This window comes from Vipera ursinii, assembly GCF_947247035.1.
Source record: "Vipera ursinii genome assembly, chromosome: 1".
Taxonomy (NCBI): domain Eukaryota; kingdom Metazoa; phylum Chordata; class Lepidosauria; order Squamata; family Viperidae; genus Vipera; species Vipera ursinii.
In genome coordinates this window covers 284,467,046-284,488,603 of record NC_139512.1, presented here as the reverse complement: position 1 = coordinate 284,488,603, position 21,558 = coordinate 284,467,046, and the positions used below count along the sequence as shown (strand labels likewise).

At 40.0% G+C, this 21,558-nt stretch overlaps 3 protein-coding genes across 3 annotated transcripts in view; 2 read left to right on the top strand and 1 right to left on the bottom strand.

Moving 5' to 3' along the window:
* Positions 1-2,928, top strand: part of EGLN1 (egl-9 family hypoxia inducible factor 1) — a 31,091-nt gene extending 28,163 nt beyond the window's left edge. Inside the window, exon 6 of the transcript XR_014492338.1 lies at positions 2,846-2,928. The gene's annotated coding sequence lies outside the window, so the exon portion shown is untranslated. The remainder of the gene's footprint in view (positions 1-2,845) is intronic.
* On the bottom strand, positions 1,414-7,963 carry SPRTN (SprT-like N-terminal domain). The gene is made up of 5 exons (XM_083361279.1): positions 7,678-7,963; positions 6,402-6,501; positions 5,261-5,389; positions 3,852-4,110; positions 1,414-3,019 (listed from the first exon to the last, which is right to left on the bottom strand). Exons 1-5 carry the CDS (start codon positions 7,914-7,916, stop codon positions 2,322-2,324), a joined length of 1,425 nt encoding a protein of 474 aa, XP_083217405.1. The 5' UTR covers positions 7,917-7,963; the 3' UTR covers positions 1,414-2,321.
* Positions 7,964-8,040: 77 nt separating this feature from the next.
* On the top strand, positions 8,041-14,364 carry EXOC8 (exocyst complex component 8). Its single transcript, XM_083352913.1, has 2 exons — positions 8,041-9,889; positions 12,064-14,364. Exons 1-2 carry the CDS (start codon positions 8,321-8,323, stop codon positions 12,670-12,672), a joined length of 2,178 nt encoding a protein of 725 aa, XP_083209039.1. The 5' UTR covers positions 8,041-8,320; the 3' UTR covers positions 12,673-14,364.
* Positions 14,365-21,558: the final 7,194 nt, after the last annotated feature.

Below are 21,558 nucleotides of genomic sequence, written 5' to 3'. Positions count from 1 at the left end.
TGCCCTGCCTATTTAACTTATATGCAGAGCACATAATGAGAAAGGCAGGGTTAAATGAATCAAAAGTTGGAATTAAAATTGCCGGGAGAAATATCAACAACCTAAGATATGCAGATGATACCACTCTAATGGCAGAAAGTGAAGAGGAACTAAAGAACCTCTTGTGGGTGAAGAGAGTGCAAAAGTTGGGTTGAAACTTAACAAGAAGAAAACCAAGATCATGACATCCGGCCCTCTCAATTCCTGGCAAACAGATGGGGAAGAAATGGAGGTAGTGACAGATTTTATTTTCCTGGGCTCCAAGATCACCACAGATCACTGCAGCCAAGAAATTAAGACGCTCCTGGGGAGGAAAGCCATGGAAACTCAAATACTCTGACCACCAAAAGAGAAGGATGGACTCACTGGAGAAGAGCCTAATGCTGATGGAATCACTGAAGCAGTAGGCGCGAGCTTAAATAGACTCCAGAAGATGATAAGAGGACAGGAAGGCCTGGAGGAACGTTGTCCATGGGGTCCACAATGGGTCGGACATGACTTCGCAACTAACAACAAATATTATTTTAAATTATTTCTAAGCACCTTGGACAATTGGTTGATTCTCTAAATTTCCTTTTATCTAGATTAGTGGTCCTCAACCTTTTGGGCACCAGGGACCGGCTCTATGGAGGTGTACTGCTTGCATCCCACAAATGGGGCTTTGTTTGTGCAGATCGGTTTCTGGCATGCTGCAGACTGGTGCCGGTCCAGGAGCCAGGGGTTGGGGATCCCTGATCTAGATCCTTCCTCTCATTCCATCATCTGAGTCTGAAGCTGAATATGATTGTGCTGAAGGTTATTGCCAACCTGCATCTTACATATAAAGTTGATCTTGATGGCATCAAAGTCACATTTCCCAATCAAACATATATCTGCCAACATCATCATGTATATATATGTAGCATAACCACAATGGAAGTAATTTATATTACTTATTATTTCAATACATTCTATTTGGATGACTTGCTTATTTATTTTTCCAACTCAAAATTTCTTAGTGGATTTTGAATAATTTTTTGAGACTGGTTGCGTCATTGTAGAGAAAGGTGTACGTGTAATGAAGCAACAACTGCTCTCCTTATTGGCCACTTATCGGTCATTCTAGGCTATTGACAAGGAACCAACATCAGCAGATTGGTAGAATCTCAGATGAGCAAGAACCTGAGGGATGCCACTGCTGTTCTTTTCATAGCAGTGGCCTATTGTAGGTTTTCCAGTCAACACTAATATGCGAGCCTGAATAGATGTTTGCTTGCTTATGTTAACATTGCTGCTCAAAAACAAAAGCTAGTACAGGAGCATCGCATCAGATCACCAAAACATAACTGACCTATAAAGACAAGTTACATTCTAAATTTTATTTAAAGGCAGATTATGAAATTCATGATCTATTTTTGGAAGAGTTCTACTTCTGATGCTATTTCTGAAAAGTTATTTATTTTTAATTGTACAAATAGCTGACAATCAACTGCGTTGTGTGCAAGAATATATTTCCATCTCAGAGGAAATAAGTTTCAAAAGTTATTAATAATAGGCATACATCATTCTAACAGGCACTTTATAAATGAAATGGTAGCATGACATAGCCTTCCCTATATACTTATGATTTAGAAAAACATCTACCTGATCAAAAATTGCATAAGACAAGATATAATCTGTCTAACCCTTCTGAACTCAAAAGAAAAAAGCTTTGGAAATCCAACCCAAATCTATAAATTTGGTAATAAAAAGAGGACATCATAATTTTAAAGCGAACACTTAGTGAGCCATCTCTTTAGGTGGAAACAGAAAAGTAGCCCGTATTGTTTACTATATGACATCAGCTTTCAAGTTCAGGGAAAAACAATCTCATGTCTATCTCTTACACAATAAATGCACACATTCAAACTATATTCTCCTATGTAGCATTTAAACGTCTTAACAAAACCCTAACCAAACAAAAATGTAAAAATAGCAAATTATTTTTCCCAACATAATTAATACATGTAATATCACTTCCAATTTCTTACCTTACACATGCCTTTTGTTAAATATCAGATCAAATTATTATAGAACTAAGCAACAGTCTCTTAAAAACACACTTTTCTCAAGGCTTATGTTGCATTCGGTGTTAACTGTGTTATTAGCATATAGGTACTGAGAAAAAACTTTCAAACCGAGGAAAGTTTCATACACAAAACTAAATTGAATATAAACTTTTCTCCATAAAACACAGTAGATAAAAATACAGATAGAGAAATCTTGGGCAAAGCAGCTTTAGATTAAAATCACATTAAAAGATTTCAGAGGCAGAGGTCTAAGTGTTCATTGATTTTGGTTTCCAAAACTTCAGATTGACAGACAGGGCAACACACGTTTCTATTTTGGTCATTAGTGGATGTTTCTGAGATTGCTGGTTTACTAGTCTCCTTGAGTTCTCCTTTCTTTACAAAATAGTTGACAAACATAACTGAATCTTCCATTCTGGCTCGTTTTGCTGGGCCACCATTATGGGTGTTGCTATTTCTCTGAGATGGCGACTGGGATCTTGGAGTCATTGTAGCTGATATAGAAATTGTGGTTTCTGGAGTCCCTTTGTGAGATATATCTGTTGGAGCCTTTGTAGAATTTGATTCTGACCTTTTTCCAACCAAAGAAGCATTTTTAACTGGTGAGCCATTAACATTAGTATAAGCTTTATGGTTAGCAACTGAAAATCTAGGGAATGTGATACTAGAAGCAGAACTATTTCCAGAATCGCTCTGAGAAAACGGAGAGGAAATGGTTGTGCAGGAAATATTTTGCTCAAACTTGATTTCATTTTTAGGTTTTGACCTAGATGAACCAGCAGGTGAATGATATTGTGACTGGATCAGTTCTCTGGTCTTAATGCTTGGACTTACAGCTCCCTCTAATGATGATTCACTTCTTTTTCCTCCAAGGATATATCCTTTCCCACTAAAAGGTATTATGCTCTGTATGAGGCTTCCATGAGCTTTTCCTGAAATTACACCAGAAGTTCTTTTAGTTCAAATAAATGTCAATCATTCCAAATGCTTTCTACTTGATATATTTACATGTACTAAGGAATGCCCATTGCACAATGAACTTAGCAGATTTATTTGTGGGTAGAGAGGGGAAAAAACAGAGCTTGAAAGGTTTCCAGAATATTTGATGTATCAGCCATAAAATTGCACTTGTGGAGTGAGAATTCTGCAAAACCAATATGGGATATGAGCACAACAAGCTAAATTTTAATTTATGTGGAATTTATTTTTTCTATTTTTATTTTAGAGAACCAGTCTGATATAGTGGTTAAGACACAAGGCTAGAAACCATGAATCTCATCTTAGGCATAAAGCCAGCTGGATGACTTTAGGCTTAGGTCTCTGTAGACCTAGGAAGGAAACAATGGCAAACAACATCTGAAAACTGTTGCCAAGAAAACTACAAGGACTTGTCCAGGCAGTTACCAGGAATCAAGACTTTAAGGCCTACATGCACACAAAATCCACTATATACCTATTTAAGGATTCTGGGATGGGAAACTAATTTACTAGTGGAGCTGAGGAAATGAGAAAGTCTCTTACGGAAAACGTCATTCTGTTCCAACTGCTTTTAGAATCCAAATCACTAGTTCAAGTTTATCTCAAATCACCCTCATGTAGAAAATAGAAATTCAGTGCCTTTTGCTTTTGTACTGAACACAATTCTATATACTATTCTATATACAGCACTGCTGAGAAAAAAAATTAAGTAGCTTTCTAATTAACCTTTTCGTTTATCCTTACAGAATTTAGTTACGTAGTTGGTAAATAACAAAAGGTACATACGTGAATCATCACTTAGGATTTTTGCTTGATCACCTTTCTTTTTGCACTTCTTGGAGCTATTATTGGGCTCTCTGACCTTGGTAAATGTTCCTCCACAGCTCTTTTGGTGCTCTGCCCACCAATAGTCATTGGAAGATGGTGCCCTATTCATTACACGTTTTACATAGCCATAATAAGGCTTCCTATTTTGACATGGTCCATTACAACGCCACCAGTGCTGACGATAGAAATCCACCTCATCGTGAAATTCATGATAGATCTGAAATTAATCCAAGGAGGGGGGAAAAATACAGTACAACTTTCATTTTCATTTTATGTAAATACGTACATATCTGTAATGCTATGCTATACTATACTATATTCCCTTTCAGGGTAAGCAGTGATAATTCATAGTGCAGAAAAGGAGTGAGAAACAATAAATCAAACAAATTACAGGTATAAGAGGGTCTGGACACCCCCATCCAATTACTACTTTCTTGATCTTTCACTTTCTCTGTGTGTACTGATTCTTCCTTCATATATTTGTTTTCCAAACTGATTAACATGTATTTTCTTTACATAAGCAAACTATTTTAATATATATTTTTCGTATTATCAATTCAAAGTTCAGTCCGTATGAATTAATCACCCACTCATTCTTGACCGTAATCTATTGCCCAGAAGACTAATCTTCCCACTCTCACTACTTTTCTTATGTTTCTCCTGTATACTCAAATCCTTACTTTCACATTGTTAACATGGGCAAAAGGACACTCTTAAATACAACTATTTTTCACTTCTTCCAACATATAAGAGCCTTGGTGGAGCAGTGGGCTAATGCCTTCTTAGGTAACACCAGCTGCCTGCAATTAGTGCAGGTTCGCATCCCACCAGGCTCAAGGTTGACTCAGCCTTCCATCCTTCCGAGGTAGGTAAAATGAGGACCCAGATTGTTGGGGGCAATTAAGCTGACTTTGTAATAATGCCACTTGGGGGGGGGGGGGCGAAAGCCCTAATAAGCAGGCATATACATAGAATGAAGGCTACTACTGCTAAGCTTGTAAGCCGCCCTGAGTCTTCGGAGAAGGGCGGGATATAAATGGAATTAAAATTAAAAAAAAATAAATTCATTCCTTTTTTACAGAATATGTGTGTTTCTACCAGCATTTGTATGTATTACACAACTACCCATTTTCCCATTTTCAGTAAACATTTATGAAGGTATACATTCTTCTACTTGCTCTAGTTGCCCTCAACCCAAAAGATGAAACTACATTTGCAAATAACAGAACTCTTGAGGATTGGCTGAAAATATCAACTCTGCTAGAGTATACTATCCCTCCGTGAACTGGCTTGCCATCTCATCATGCAATCTCTTATTCTGTGCTTGAAGAATCAAAATGAGTCTATATATCGCAAAAAGCCTTTACCGTAATATTGGCTCCTGTTAAGCGATTTATCCGATGCATATGTTTGCAGAACTCTGGACCATGGGACTCGCGATCCTTGTCATTATTAGTAACAAACAACAGGGCATGAATCATTTCATGCAGGAGAGTCTGAAATTAATTGATTACTTAAGTATCCATTTTCTAAAAAAAAGACAATTGCATATGCATATTTTTTAAAGAAATTTCTCAATTTCGGTTTATCTCCCATATGGTAAGAAAAATATGAACTGTATTGTGAAATTTGATGCTTAGAATTCAGGTTTGCACAAATGTACTTGATGTACAATGGGAATTCATTAAATTGTTTTTACTTTGCATTTATTCCACAGCTATGTAGAACTGTTTGCAGTTATCAAGCAAATAGATCCATTGAAGTTTTTTGCCCCATTAATGAGTTAAGCAAAACAAATTAAGAAAGATAGCTTGCTTCTCTCTCACAAAACAATCATGGAGGAGAGATCTCATGAAAACTAAGACAGGCTGGATGGGATGTCTTAGCTAACTGGCCATGGACCAGAGGCTCTCCATCCTCATAATAACAAAATTTTGTATCTCCTTGTTTGAAATCCAATAACTAAGAGAAGCCCTTGGTCAAAATCACTATTATGTTATAATGAGGAAGAAAAAGAGTCTGAGAAGCAGATCTTGGATTTTCAACATATGACATTTCTCATCTCATTATATAAGAAAGTAAAATACTAGTATAGATCAGAAATAAGGCACATAGTAGTACACGGGAGTTCCCTGGTATTCTTTACAATACAGAATTTGTTATTTCTTCTATCTTTGTAGAATTAAAACATTCTTTAAAGCAAATGAGAGCTAATTCCTAGGAAAAAGTACTTCATTACATATATATAGTACTGAACTTCTGCAACTACACAGAATACTAACGTATCAATCAAAGTGCTCTATTCATAGAAAAGTTCTGGCTATTCATATGATTACTTGCTACATTTAGATATCTTACTATTATCCAGATATTATTAAGCATATTTCGAGATCTGATTTGTTACTGACAAAATATATTCCAGTTTATATATGCCTTCAACCAGGTTAGGCTGCAAGAAATGTACATGCTGCATTCCATCTTTATAGAAAGAATTCCATCTTGCAATACCTCCACAAGATCTTTTCTTGGCCGTAATTTTAAAAGTGGTTCACTTAGTCGGATGGAGCACATTCCACCATGACCTTCATAGCAGCAAACTCCAGCACACCTAAAAGGCAAAGCAGAAGCTATCATTTTTGTTTCCCAACAACAAAAATCTACCATATCAGAATGTGACTGGAACAGTTATCCATTGTGATCTACTAGTTTGCTAATAAGAGGGCAATTTTTCAAGAAAGAGAAGTAGAAAAGTATTTAAAAGCAGCCCAGTCCTCGGTCTGAATTACACTGCTACCTCATCCTGCTGGTTTCTTGTAGCATAAAATCCAAGATTCAAGTACAAAAACTTTATTGATATCGCTGATCTTGACCAGTATATGTATCTCATTATGCATGCCCTGCTTGGCTGTCAGGTAAAAACTCTGCCTGCTTGCAATCAGGCAATCCAACCTTGGCTGACTAGGAAAGCTCATCAGAATCAGAAATATCAGGGTCGTAACTTAAGCTAAAGGGATGCGGTGGCTCAGTGGGTTAGGACGCTGAGCTTGTCGATCAGAAGGTCGGCAGTTTGACGGGTCGAATCCCGAGTGCCGCGTAACAGAGTGAGCGTCTGTTACTCGTCCCAGCTTCTGCCAACCTAGCAGTTCGAAAGCATGTAAAAAATGCAAGTAGAAAAATAGGGACCACTACGGTGGGAAGGTAACAGCGTTCCGTGCGCCTTTGGCGTCTAGTCATGCCGGCCACATGACCACGGAGACGTCCTCGGACAAGCGCTGGCTCTTCGGCTTTGAAACGGAGATGAGCACCGGCCCCTAGGGTCGGAAACGACTAGCACGCATGTGCGGGGGAACCTTTACCTTTAACTTAAGCTATCAAACCATCATCAGATAAAAATGTTGCAAATTTTTAATGGGTAGATGTGCTCTACCTTTTTAAAAAGGGGGGGCGCAATGGGAGCAGCTCTAGAGCAGGGGTCGGCAACCTCGGCTCTTTTATGACTCGTGGACTTCAACTCCCAGAATTCCTGAGCCAGCTATGCTGGCTCAGGAATTCTGGGAGTTGAAGTCCACGAGTCATAAAAGAGCCGAGGTTGCCGACCCCTGCTCTAGAGGCATCTTTGTTGACAACCTGAGCCTGCGAGACAGTCTTTCCTTCCCCCGCCTCCCCCAATATTCTCTGCACTACCATTCCCAGAACTGCAAGCAGCAGAGAATTCTGGGAGTGGTAGTCCCACCATCCCTGGAGGGCGTCTCTTTAGGGATGCCTTTCCCCGGCGTACACGTACAGAGTCATGCGCGGGCTCCATTTTACTTCCACCGCCGCCAGGCGCCCCCAGAAGAGGGTCTCGTTGAACTGAAGGAAGAGGCCCCTCACGTCGGGGTTCGGGTCCAGCAACTCCCAGGCATCGTCCATCAGCGAGAGCGGCCGCGGAGGATCAGAGGAGATCGTCCGAGCCCGCACCTCCTCGTCCTCCGCTTCCCATTCCTCCTGCAACTGCAGGGCCAGCAAAAAGTCCTCGTCCATCGTGCCTCGGAAGAAGCCACATCCGAGCCGCCGCCAGCCGCCATCCACCCGCCGGAAGCGGCTGTTCAATCTGGCGCATGCGCTAAGCCCCACGTCTGGTAAAAAAAATCTCTCATTAGGCTTCGATGCTGCAACGCGCTTGCGCTTCTCTCCAGACATCCGGAACTGAAGGCTGGTCTACGCGAGATACATCTATGGTAACGTGCGAAACGGAGAGCGACGTGTCGCCGTTCCTTGACGTTTGACGTTTCCCGCAGGCTCTTCTCGCCTGAAGATCCTCGCGAGCGACTCTTCCTTTTTTTTTCTTTTTTTTTCCCGGCGCAGGCGCCCTTCGGAGTGTTTCCTCCGTGGGCCTCCTTCCTTCGTCTCTGCCCTTTGGGTCTTTTCGCTGCTCCGGCTCAGGCATGGCGGTGTCTCTCGGGGAGGTGGCCGCCGTGGGTGGCGCTAGCCGTTTGCGGCGGCAACTGGAGTCCGGCAGTTACGCGGCGGAGGAGTACGTGAAGCAGCTGTCCCAGCAGTCGGACGGCGACCGGGACCTGCAGGAGCACCGGCAGCGCATTCAGGCGCTGAGCGAGGAGACGGCGCAGAGCCTCAAGCGCAACGTCTACCAGAACTACCGGCAGTTCATCGAGACGGCCCGCGAGATCAGCTACCTGGAGAGCGAGATGTACCAGCTCAGCCACATCCTCACCGAGCAGAAAGGCATCATGGAAACCGTCACCCAGGCCCTCTTGCTGCAGGCCAATGCCGGCGAGCGAGAAGACCCGGCTGTGGCGGGAGCCCGGCGAGCTGCCGCGGCCGCCACCGACCCCCACGCCAACCCCTTCCTGCCTCTCTCCGGCAAGGACGCCTCGGCCAGCGAGGAAGGCCGACAGCGAACTCTCACCACCCTCCTGGAGAAAGTGGAGGGCTGCCGAGACCTGCTTCCAGAGAGCCCCGGCAAGTACCTGGTGTACAACGGGGACCTGGTGGAATACGACGCCGACCACATGGTGCAGATCCAGAAAGTGCACGCTTTCCTCATGAATGACTGCCTGCTGGTGGCAGCCTGGCTGCCCAACCGGCGGGGCGTGTACCGTTACGATGCCCTCTACCCGCTGGATGGGCTGGCTGTGGTTAATGTCAAGGACAACCCCCCCATGAAGGATATGTTCAAGTTGCTTATGTTCCCCGAGAGTCGCATCTTCCAGGCTGAGAATGCCAAGATCAAGAAAGAGTGGTTGGAAGTGCTGGAGGAGGCGAAAAGAAATCGAGTTCTCAGTGAGAAACGAAGGCTGGAGCAGGAGGTGCCGACGCGGACTCTTCCACTGCCTGCTGAGACTACAAATCCTTTTGAAGCAGACGAGGAAGAAGAGGAGAAGGAGGAAGGGAAGGCAACACTGGAAGAAGAAATGGTGGATCTGTCATTAGAATGGATTCAGGAACTGCCGGAAGACTTAGATGTCTGCATTGCTCAGAGAGACTTCGAAGGGGCCGTTGATTTGTTAGATAAGCTGAAGGAATATCTGAGTGACAAACCTGTGACCCAGATGGTTAAAGAATTGCGAGCAAAGGTAGATGAAAGGGTCCGACAGCTCACTGAGGTCCTTGTGTTTGAATTGTCTCCAGATAGGTCTCTCCGAGGAGGGCCCAGAGCTACCCGACGAGCTGTTTCTCAGCTCATTCGCTTGGGCCAGTCAACGAAAGCATGTGAGCTTTTCTTGAAAAATAGGGAAGCTGCTGTTCACACAGCCATCCGACAGTTGCGCATTGAGGGTGCCACTTTGCTGTATATTCACAAACTTTGTCATGTCTTCTTTACCAGCCTGCTAGAGACTGCAAGAGAGTTTCAGACAGACTTTGCTGGAAACAGCGGGTGTTACTCAGCTTTTGTGGTCTGGGCCCGGTCTACCATGCGGATGTTTGTAGATGCCTTCAGCAAACAGGTGTTTGATAGTAAGGAGAGTTTATCTACTGCTGCTGAGTGTGTAAAGGTAAGTAAATGGAGGGGAATGGAATAAAAACTGGAAAAGTCTGTCAGTGCATCCCTAAGGGAGAAGTATTTGAGCAGTGTTTTGGAATGTAGTGGCTGTTCAATTCTAAATCCTTCTCCTGCCTAGTCATATCAGCAGCTTGGAGATTATGCTGATGCCTCCTAATACATATATACACATAAATGCCACACAGGAGAGCAGAAATACACATACAGCATTTTGTTTTGTTACACAAAACAAAATGCCTATGTTCAATTGGTAAAAGAGCTGGAAGACAGCAACATTTTCATTTCCAGTTCTGCTTGTGGTAAACGGACTTGCCCTCTAAAATTTGGAAAAGACAGGTTAGTCATGTGCACTGCCTTTGCACAGCAGCTGGATCTTAACCACAGATCCTGTCTTACCTGAAAAAGTACATTTTGCTTTGTAGAACAAAGGATGAGCCTCCTTATAATGTTGCTTTTTTACTGTTCAAAGCAAGTTGCAAGCACATATCTGTCAGGTTTTATTTTTTCTCTTATCTCTGAAAAGAATGGAATGGAATACAGACTACTCTTTTCTGTTCACCTAAATGGTGGGAGTAATGGAAATGAAACTTGTCTTTTATCCAGTTTTATTTCATATAGACATTAACATTAGGGAAATAATTTAAATGTGTTTCTTTTAAATGTATGAAGCAAGTTTCATTTATATGTTTTAAATTAAGATGGTTACAGCAAATTTTTTTATTTTTACTTAAATTTTAGCCTAAGTAATGTTACATGGATTAGATCTGTGTTGCCTTTAATAAAATTAAGTGGGACAATAAAAGCCAAGAATGAGGCTTAAAACTGTTCATAAATTTCATTCTTCCTCTGTCGTATATTTGTGGGCAGGTTGAATAAGAAACTTAAGAAATAATGTATCTTGAAATGCAGTCTCCAAACATGAGACAGTCTCTGTTCATATTTATTGAGTGGCACAAAGCCTCTTTTGAGCTTTATACAAACTTTGAAGTACTTGTGCCATATATTGAATTAGGTCCTGGTAGAAAAGAACCACCTTCTGAATTCATATTACATTTAGTATTTATAACTTTCCTTCCCTCATCCCCTTCATCTTTCTGCCTATTATGTAATAGATGTTAACATCCCTCATTGACATTCGGCAGCAGATTCTCCCAAGAAATGTGATTGTCAGCTGATTAAAATGTGGTCCACCCCTGGATTAGACAATTATCTATTAATGATCCACACTGTGATACTATCCAGAGATTGGTTTTGAAGTAGTCCTAAGCCAGGGCTTTTCAACCAGTGGTACGGGTACCACCTATGGTACATTGGCACCTGGCAGGTGGTACGTGACCATCCTAGAAAGAGGGTAGTGGGGGAGGGGAATGAGCTAAACCGGTGGCAGCACGGCAGAAGCCTGAGTGAGAGATAGCTGGAGCTGCAGGGCTGTCAGGGCTCAGCACCGCTTTCCAGCTGATTGGCGCTTCTTCGGGGCTGTCAGGGCTCAGTGGAAGTGCCAGGATCAGCACCAGTCTCCAGCTGGAGCTTGGAGCTGATCCTGGTGCTCCTGCTGAGCCCAGAAGAAGCGCCGATCAGCTGGAATGTTGCAGCATCTCCAGGGTCCTGTGATTTACATTCAGATGCTTGGCAACTGATTCATATTTATGACAGTCACAGTGTTCCCGGGGTCATGTGAAGTGACCAAAACCTGCTGCAACCATCTAGCAAAGTGGGCGGAAGAAAAACCAAACACCCAACCCACCCCCGCTGCCAATCCTCGACAGAAATGCTCACAACAATAAAAACCTCGGACAGGAGGAAGAGCGCAGCCGGGTGGGCAGGCGGGTGTCTTGCTCGGCTGTGGCTTGGGGGGGCACTTTTTTCAGTGCCATTGTAACTTCGAACAGTCACTAAGCAAACTGCTGTAAGTCAAGGACTACCTGTACTTCATCACTTTTTTCCTCTTTTTTTGGTCAAGTTTTTGACACCTTGCTAGGCGACTGGTGGTACTTGGATGTTGCCATATCCTAAAAGTGGTACAATGGGTGAAAAGGTTGAAAAGCTCTGTCCTCAGCTATGTGTCAGTGTTCTTTAATGTTTCCCATGGGAAGATAATTTTACCATCTCTCTGTTGTGCAATTTCTTTAGATTTAATTTAATTAATCATGTCATTTGTTGTTGAAGGTGGCCAAGGAACATTGTAAGCAACTCAGCAGTATTGGTCTGGATTTGACCTTCATTATTCATGCCCTACTAGTAAAAGATATCGAAGGGGCTTTGCAGAGCTACAAAGACATCATAATTGAGGCCACAAAACATCGTAACTCTGAAGAGATGTGGAGGAGAATGAACCTGATGACCCCTGAAGCCTTAGGCAAGCTTAGAGAGGAAATGAGGAATTGTGGTGTGACCAGTTTTGACCAGTACACTGGAGATGACTGCTGGGTGAATCTTAGCTACACTGTTGTGGCTTTCACGAAACAGACCATGGCTTTCTTGGAGGAAGCTCTCAAGTTGTATTTCCCTGAGCTGCACATGGTTCTGCTAGAAAGTCTGATGGAGATAATCCTTGTGGCCATCCAACATGTTGATTACAGTTTACGGTGTGAACAGGATCCTGAGAAGAAAGCATTCATCAGGCAAAATGCATCTTTCCTCTATGAAACTGTCCTTCCTGTTGTGGAAAAAAGATTTGAGGAAGGTGTTGGAAAGCCTGCTAAGCAGTTGCAGGATCTGAGGAATGTTTCACGACTAATGCGTATTAATCCTGAAAGTACTACCTCAGTGGTGTGACATGTAATGCCTCAGTAGTTTTTATATAAAGATTGTATATATTTGTGTACATACATACATAAAGATATGTATGTACATGTATGCATAAACTAATGCTTATCAAATATAGCAAAGCTCTCGTAAGTTAATTATGTTCAGCAAATACAAGAGACAGAAAATAAAGGAAAAGAAAGCAAATGATGTAGTTAGAAAGCTCAAGTAACATCACTTTTTTTGAAGGTCGGATGGCGACCGTTTAAATTTCAAGATGCCCTATATGATGACATCTGCTTATGTTAATAAATTTTATTTAAATATATAAATGTAATTAGGTGCTCAAGAAAAAAAAAATCTGACCCTTTTTAGGAATGTAAATTATGAGATGTATCTATTGATTTCTTCACGTTAGGTAGGAGTATACGTACATGACATGGGAAAAATGCTTTAAACAATCTGCTGTATTCCAAGCGTTCTGTTGAATTGTTACGTATCAGCCAGAGTTAAGCAGACCCCCAAGCCCAGAATACTTTGGTTATTCTGCGTTTCAGATGGAACAAAATCCAAGTGGGCCAAATAGGGCTAAGGTGGCATGTATTACTCCTCTTTCCCTTCCTCTCCCTCAATGCTTCCCAGTGAGCCATAGCTCCTCATACTGGGAACAGCCAATGGAAGGAAGGGGAAAAGAGGAGATCTGCGCCAGCCTTTTCCCAGTACTTTTCCCTTTAAGCCATCTCCAGTGTTCTAGTAGGGCATATCCCGGTGGCCCTTGTCCCTATTTCCCTGGCACCTTCCCTCTTCTTTGCCATTGCTGACATTCCAGAATGGCATGTAGCACTGGCTTGCCTTTCTCCCTGATTGGCCCAGGATTTGCCTTCCCTTCAGGTGCCAGGGTTCCTGCGTGTCTCTCTTCCCCCTCCCACCCCCACCCCAAAAAGATCATTTCTGCCTGAAACAAAACAACTCTTGTTTGCTATTCACAATCCATCAAGCCAAAACATGCGTATCAGTTTGGGCATTGTCCTCCTAAAGCTGGCTGTTAATGCGTGAAACATTTTGTACATCTTTAGTATTAGCCAATTTCCCTTTGTTTCTAAAGCAGCAGAACTGGTGTAGGAAACAAAGCATTCTCGCATAAACCCCTCTCGGGTGATGAGGAAATACTACAAAAGCTGCAATCCGTAGTTCAGTTCAAAAAAAAAATCCAGCTTAATTTTTTGAAAATTAACATTCAGCACGGGGTCTGCACTCTTAATGATAGCATTTCTATTGTACACATATTTTTATGGCAATAATAAATGCTACTTTAAAACATACCACTTGCTTCTTTTTGATTTTCAGCAGGTGAAGAATAATTTCAAATAATATAATAGTTGTCTCAAAAAGGCAAGCCTGCCGCTATCTCTGAATTTTGCTGCAGTTTTGCCAGTGCTTCCTGACATCACTGAAGCCAAATCTACTTTTAAAAAAATGAAACTCGTTTTAGTTAGAAATGGAAAGTGCTATAACTAACCACAAAAGTTGTGCTTGATCCAAGTTTTCATGTACGGTATCCATTTACACATATCCTTTCAGTTGCAAACAGTGATGTTAATTTGAGAGAAGATATGTAATCTATTCAGTTCATTATGTCTTTATGTGGTCATCAGTGCTCCAGTGATCAGTGAAAACTAGAAAGAAATGAAGAACAGTTTTACAATGTTAAGAAATCTGATTCTCTGAAAATTCCATGGTATGAAAAATCACCCATGTACAATTAAGTAGTGAAGGATGGAACATTTAGGGTACGGCAAGAAGAAATTGGATGGGGGCTTACCTGGATTAAAAAAAATAAAAATTTACCCAGGCAATATTCATTGTGTAAAACTGTAGTAACTCCATAGTTTTGCCCACAGTGATTATGTATTAATATGGGTAGAGGGTTAGATTTGTTTCTCTTTTTAAAGAATAAATACGCTAAACAAGGTAAATGCCTATTGAAGGAATCCCTATCAAAATATACTGGTGTAATATAATTATCTAATGAGCACTAAGCCAGAATGAATAATTCTAGGAAAGTGCTCCAATTTGTTGTAAGAAAACAACATTATGTTCAGTAGAATGTAAAATTAAATGCTACACTGAAAATATTAGACTTGCTACTACTGTATTGTGGCCTTTAAAATTGTGGAATGGAGATTGGGTGAATTGACTTTGCCATTTAAACAAATACTCCAGAAAAAAAGAGGCAAGGGGAAAATTATTCTTACCTACATTTATAGTTGAGTCAAACTGTTATGAATGTGGGACTATCATACATGTTCTGTTCTAGCTGATGGTCATGGAAAAAAATTTATTAGCAGAATATCTGCACCTTTCTCCAGAGGAATGTGGGTATAAAAATGTTTTGAACATAACCAATCTAATATTCACTGGAGATATACAGGCCTGTATTTCAAAGGACACAAAATTAAATTCTGCCACTTGATTTGCTGCAGCAAAAGAAAAGCCCTAATGCTGAGGGTTACAGCAGTTTCATGTATAGATAGAATGACACTTAGGACTGTGCTTACAGCGGCCTCAGCAGACCAAAGAAGCTACAATTTAATTGGAGGGAAGTTTATAGGGCAGATCTGGGTATCTGAACAATACTAAATAGTTGGAATTTAGGAATTTATGTCACGCCCTAAGAATGCATGCAGACTTAGTGAAGGGAAACACTGCCCAATGTCCAGGTTTTTTATTTACAAGTAAGTCAGCATACTTAGCACCCCTTCTATTTTCCCCCACCGTAACAACCCTGTTAGGTAAGCTGGGCTGAGATAAATTGACCCAAGGTCATCTAAGAAACCTCTCTGGCATATCTAAGGCTACTTCATATTCAGTCACTTGAACTTGATCAGGCACAAGCCTTGTCAGACTCTATTAACTGTATTTATGTTTTGCACTGAAGCCTGAAATGACACATTAAATGCTGATACAAATAATGCTATAACCTCCAGATGAATGAAATTAGCTGTGTTCAATCATTTATGTCCATCGGTTACCTATTTATTTGATCAGCATAACTACTTAGGGAGACAACTGGAAAATGATACATATTTATCATATGCATACTTCGTATCATATGATACGAAGTATGCAATTGAGGACGGTTTTAAATATTGACACTTGCTCTTCATTAATCAAAGCCCAAAAGAAGCCTGATAATGTTGCAAAGGACCAATTTTCAGCAGCATGTTTCCAAGAATAAAAAAAAATCAGGCCTAAAATCATTTAGGGAAAAAAGGTTGGCTGCTATCCAATGTTTTATGTAAGGAACCCTGATTACCTATCCAACTACATAAAAAGGTAAAATTGATGCTGTCTTAAAGGCAGCAACAGGCAGCTACCTTGTTAGCCTTTTTTTAATTAATAAATTTTATAATTGTCCATTATGACAGCTGCTTTGTGAAAGACCAGCCTCCCATTTGGTGAAATGCCTGTAACATGCCCACAAAATTTCAATTCACAAAAATGCTAATAAGCACTCCCCAAAGATAGGAGAGACCCTTTTTGAAGGCAGCTTTATAAAAGGAATAGATGCCTTTATGGAGAAAAAGCGTATCCAGTGCTATTAGCCATGATGCTGGGCTGGAGATGAGACTTGATGCTATGGGTCTTGGATTGATTTATGATAAGCATTCTTAACAAACTTAAATTTGTGAGATGCGGAGATTAAGATTGCTGAATCCACATTGTCACCGTCATGGTGCTACACCAGATTATTATTCCAATGTTCAGCTGCTAATTAGATCAGGCACAAGCCTTGTCAGACTCTATTAACTGTATTTATGTTTTGCACTGAAGCCTGAAATGACACATTAAATGCCGATACAAATAATGCTATAACCTCCAGATGAATGAAATTAGCTGTGTTCAATCATTTATGTCCATCGGTTACCTATTTATTTGATCAGCATAACTACTTAGGGAGACAACTGGAAAATGATACATATTTATCATATGCAGTATTTTGCTGTAGGGCATAGCTTTAATACTAATATTTTTGAACCTCTGAAATAGTTGCTCTTATCTTTTGGTTAGACATTATTTGGTCAGTTAGTAACCATTCAAGAAAACATTTGAATATCACTTTACTTCAAAGAGTGATTTTCAAAACATAGTTTCTTCTCTAATCTATATCCTCATATTCAACATACAAAATGCAAAGAAACAGTCCCGTCCTTACCAACATGTTGGTAATCTGATAATACGGGGGATTCATTCTTGTTTGTTTCAAAATCTGCCTCTAATTTGGTTCAGGATACTGTAATCCTAGCAAATGTGCCAATATATAATCATTCAGAAATGCTGGCACAAAACCACCATATTAGTTTACTTTTTCCACAGGTTACAAGCCAGGATTGCAAAGTTCAAATGTGTAATCAGATAAGTTTTGTGGTTGGTTAGTTTTTAATTTAATTATATAATAGTTACAATGCTGAATATTATAAACCATTATGTATTGTGGTATGAACATTATGGGACAATCAAAATTAAGGCATTTTACCTTGCTATAATTAAGGTTTGATATTTGCAAATTAAAAAAAACCCAGAAGGTAGGCAGCAGTGTTTAATTTTTTTAGCATGTTAATTTAAGAGCAAGATAACCTTTGTTTGCGCATGATCACATTTAGGGTTACCATGGATATCATAGTAAATTGCATCAAGATTCTTTGCATGGTTTTCCTGGATTTTATGGAAAAGCTTGGAGGCCTATCAATATTCTCTATGCATGTTAAGTTTCCCTCATAATGGTCATCAATTTTCAGCAAACACTGTCAGAGAGGGCTTCAAGTTACCCAACCTTGTTTTTTAAAAAAATGTATCTTAGATCTCTATAGTTACTCACTATAGATTACTTATTGATATATTAATAATTAAATTGGTGAATCGTCATCATCATCACTAGCTACATGCAAGACTAGGCAGATAATTAAATTGGTGATTAACAATAAACTAAATTATCAGTAGCTACATGCAAGAAGACTAGACAGCCTGTCTCAAATCAGATACTGATGAACTAAACTCCCAGCAATTGTCTTGATTAGGTTCCTAGGAATTGTAAGGCACAACAACTAGCAACCTCTGATACCTATGCTTAGCCAGCCAACTTTGAGTATCAGCTGTGAGGAGTCTTGGCATGCTCTGAGCTAGTTTGACTTTTCTCCCCTCATCTTATAGTTTCCAGGCTGGTTGTTGGGAAATCCTCGGTCTGTTCAATTAGTCGCCTGTGTTTTAAAACATTGACTGTATCATGCTGGAATAAAACACTGGCTAATCGCTGGCTTAGAGTGTTTTGCAAAGTCAACCAGTATTACGGATTACAGTTCAATCAATTTGGGTTTAATTCATTAAACAATTCTCTTAACTATAGATTAACTTATATGAACACTGGCCATTGGCCGAATCAAACATAAGCAATAGATGATCTGTGCAGCAGGTGGCAGTCTTCTCCCTCTAAACTAAAGCAGCTGAATAAATAAAATGTGCCAACAATTTAGTGGACGCAATTTAAATCTAACTTGCAACACAGAGGGCATCATGATAGCAATCATTTTTGTATATTTGAAGTAGTATGATAACACTGTAACAGAGACAGCTATAATGCAGTGGCGCATAATATCATTTATCAGGTCAATTTTAGAAAGAAAAAACCTTCAATCTGTTGCTGTCCAGACCGAATAGGATCTGGAAAAGTGATGAAATTTTATGGATAATTAAATGTTTCAATAAACTACACTTTGAAAGTTATGTAGTGAATATGTAAACTTTTTGTCACTGAATCCTGGCTAGTACCTAATTTCTGTCAGTATTTTAATCCTTCTGCAGCTCATAGGGTCCTTTCTGTCTAGTTTTTTTTTTAAGGACAGAATGATCAGTTTCTGATTGTTATGGTCTCATATCCAGAAACACAGGACCTCCACACACATAAAAACACATGCTATAAACCAGCGTTTCCCAACCTTAGGAACTTGAAGATGTGTGGACTTCAACTCCCAGAATTCCCCAGCCAGCTATGCTGGCTGGGGAATTCTGGGAGTTGAAGTCCACGCATCTTCAAGTTCCTAAGGTTGGGAAACGCTGCTATAAACTAAGTAGACTTGCATGTGACAAAGATTTGTGAGGAATTTCTTTTAAAAACAATTGGACTAAGTCTCTTGATACAAAACAAAGAACTTATTTGAGAAAAGGGGAAAATTAGAAAAACGAGGAAAAGAGCCACCAAGCCATAATTCCAGATAAAATAAACTGTCACCATTTAAGTTCTTTACATATTGGGATACTGAAGTGAACTCAGGACATATTCAGAATTTAAGTATTGTGTAGAAGGAGGTCGATTCAGACCTTGGAACATATAATGAGATGCTCAAGTGTGGTTATATCAAAATGTAGGGTTTTTTTCCCCCACCGGACCTGAGTTGAACTCATAGTCTTCATTTGAATGAATAAGAACTCTGCTACTACTAACGCATGAGTTAACTTGCATGCATTGCTGTTGGCTAGCAAGCACTTAACAATCTTCTCCCCCTCCCCGCCACCCCCTTTTTTAAAAGCTATGTTCCTTTCCTCGTGATTTTAATCAGTATGGCCGCCTACTTCATGCCCCTTTCCTGTGCTTTGCGTAACACTATTTACCTTGAAAGAGAATAACGTGATCACTATCTATGTGGCTTTCCGGACAACTTATTTACCATTCTGAACAATCTTTATGGCCTCTTCCTTGGTGACCTGGTATTCTTCCATCTTTTTTGTGTCTTTTTTTTCTTTTTTAAAACCTTTGGATCCTCACTCAGCTTTTTGTGTGGTCAAGATGAAACCTGCACACTTTCTAGCTCAAGTAGGATTGAAGTAAATAAGGACAATAACACAATTGGTAGATGGCCAATAATCCGATAAGATGCAGTAAAGATAGCCATCGCTTCCATCAGTCATTACATCTCTGATAGGTACTGAAAGTCACAAGACTAAGCAGGAGTTGGCACATTGAAACGTAGAATGCAGGGATTCCTGAAAGTTTATTCTGTAGTTCTGGCGGTCTTCCAAATTGTGCCACTGAAACTTTATAATGAGGCTTTCTGCCAATATTTGGAATATTTGTGTCATGGATGTCCCATCTTTTGGCTTGCTGGGGCAGCATTGAATGAAGAGGAATTGTCTTGGGCCACATGTAAAATATATAATAAATGTAAATAAACAGCAATCTTCCTTGTTTAATGTTTTTTAATTACAACATGGGGCTGCATTATTAGTTGTCCAGGACTGAATGCAGCCAGCGGTCACAGGTTGGACATGTCTGGTTTGTTAAGACTACATTTGGAACATTTTCCAGCCTTTCATGTGATTAAAATTATTTTAGATAATATTTTTATTTTGTATATGTGAAGGTATCATAGGAACCAAGTGATTTTGGGGGAAAGCAGCAAGAGTGACAACACAGAGAGAGAGAGAGAGAGAGAGAGAGAGGGAGGGAGAGGGAGAGGGAGAGGGAGAGGGAGAGGGAGAGGGAGAGAGAGAGAGAGAGAGAGAGAGAGAGAGAGAGAGAGAGAGAGAGAGAGAGAGAGAGAGAGAGAGAGAGAGAGAGAGAGAGAGAGAGAGAGACGACCAGGTTAGTATAAGATCATTCCATCCTTTTCTTTAGCAGTTTTTTTACAGGTTCACGTAGTAGTTCCTATTTTATGAAAGGCTTTCAGGAGGGAATGTGGGCGAAATAGTTCTCTCCTTAAAGGTAATCTGAAATCTCATATGCTTTTATAAAGTAAGGAAAAGAAAAGAAAAAGAAAGAAAGAAAAGTAAAAGCCAAAAGTGCAAGAAAAGAAAACTAAAGAAAAATAGAAAACAAAAAAAGATACAAAGAAATAGTTTCCAATATTCTTCACAGCAGTTATATAAGTACAATTATATTTTAACCTGTTTCTAAATTACATCGTCAAACTCTTTCTATAATCTCTCTAATCATCAAAGCCATAAATCACAAATTCAATTTTTTTATTTTTATGCAAAAAGTGCATAAGAGGTTTCAGTTACCAAAAATGTAGATGTCTTTTCTCTAATCAAAGAAGTTAGTGTATCTCAGCAAGATCTGTCAATTCCAATAACCATTCCGCCATAGTGGGTAGTATCGAATCATTCCAACTCTGGGTATGTAATAATCGCAACACAATCGCATCTTGAAATATGATATTATTGAAATAATGTTCCATGGCTTTTTTTCTAATTGTTTATCAATCAGTCCTAAAAAAATTATGTTCTGGCTTCAACTGAAGCTACTTCTTTGTGTTTCTTCTTTCTTACTTTATATTACTTTGTATTAATTTCTTACCTTTCTTTTTAAAAGTTCTAATAAAAGGTTATATGTGAAGTCTTATTTACTAAAAGCTATATATGAAATCTTGTATGCTATTATTTTGCAGGGTTAATTCCCACCCATCTCACAAATATATTTATTCAGAAGAAGCTAGGGGAATTTCTTTCTTAGTAAAAATGGCTAGGATTACAATTTAAGCCATTTGTGCCTTTTATTGTGTCCTCTAGATGAATTGCATAATAACTGCCAATCAGAATTACCCTTTTTGACTGGAAGGCTCTTGGTTGGCAGGCTTGATTTAATAGACACTCATTAGCCACTGACATCAACTGTTTTGAATTTGGGCTTGGGTCATTCAGCTGTTTATTATTTCAGCAAATGTTTTAAATTAGAAAGCATGCTTCAGCTAAAAAGGTAAAGGTTTCCCCTGTTCAGTCACGTTCAACTCTAGGGGGCAGTGATCATCTCTGTTTCCTAGCCACAGGAGCCACCATTGTCCATTGACACTTCAGTGGTCATGTGGTCACCATGACTACATGCTGAGGCACATGCAATGCTGTCACTTTCCCACCTATTTATCT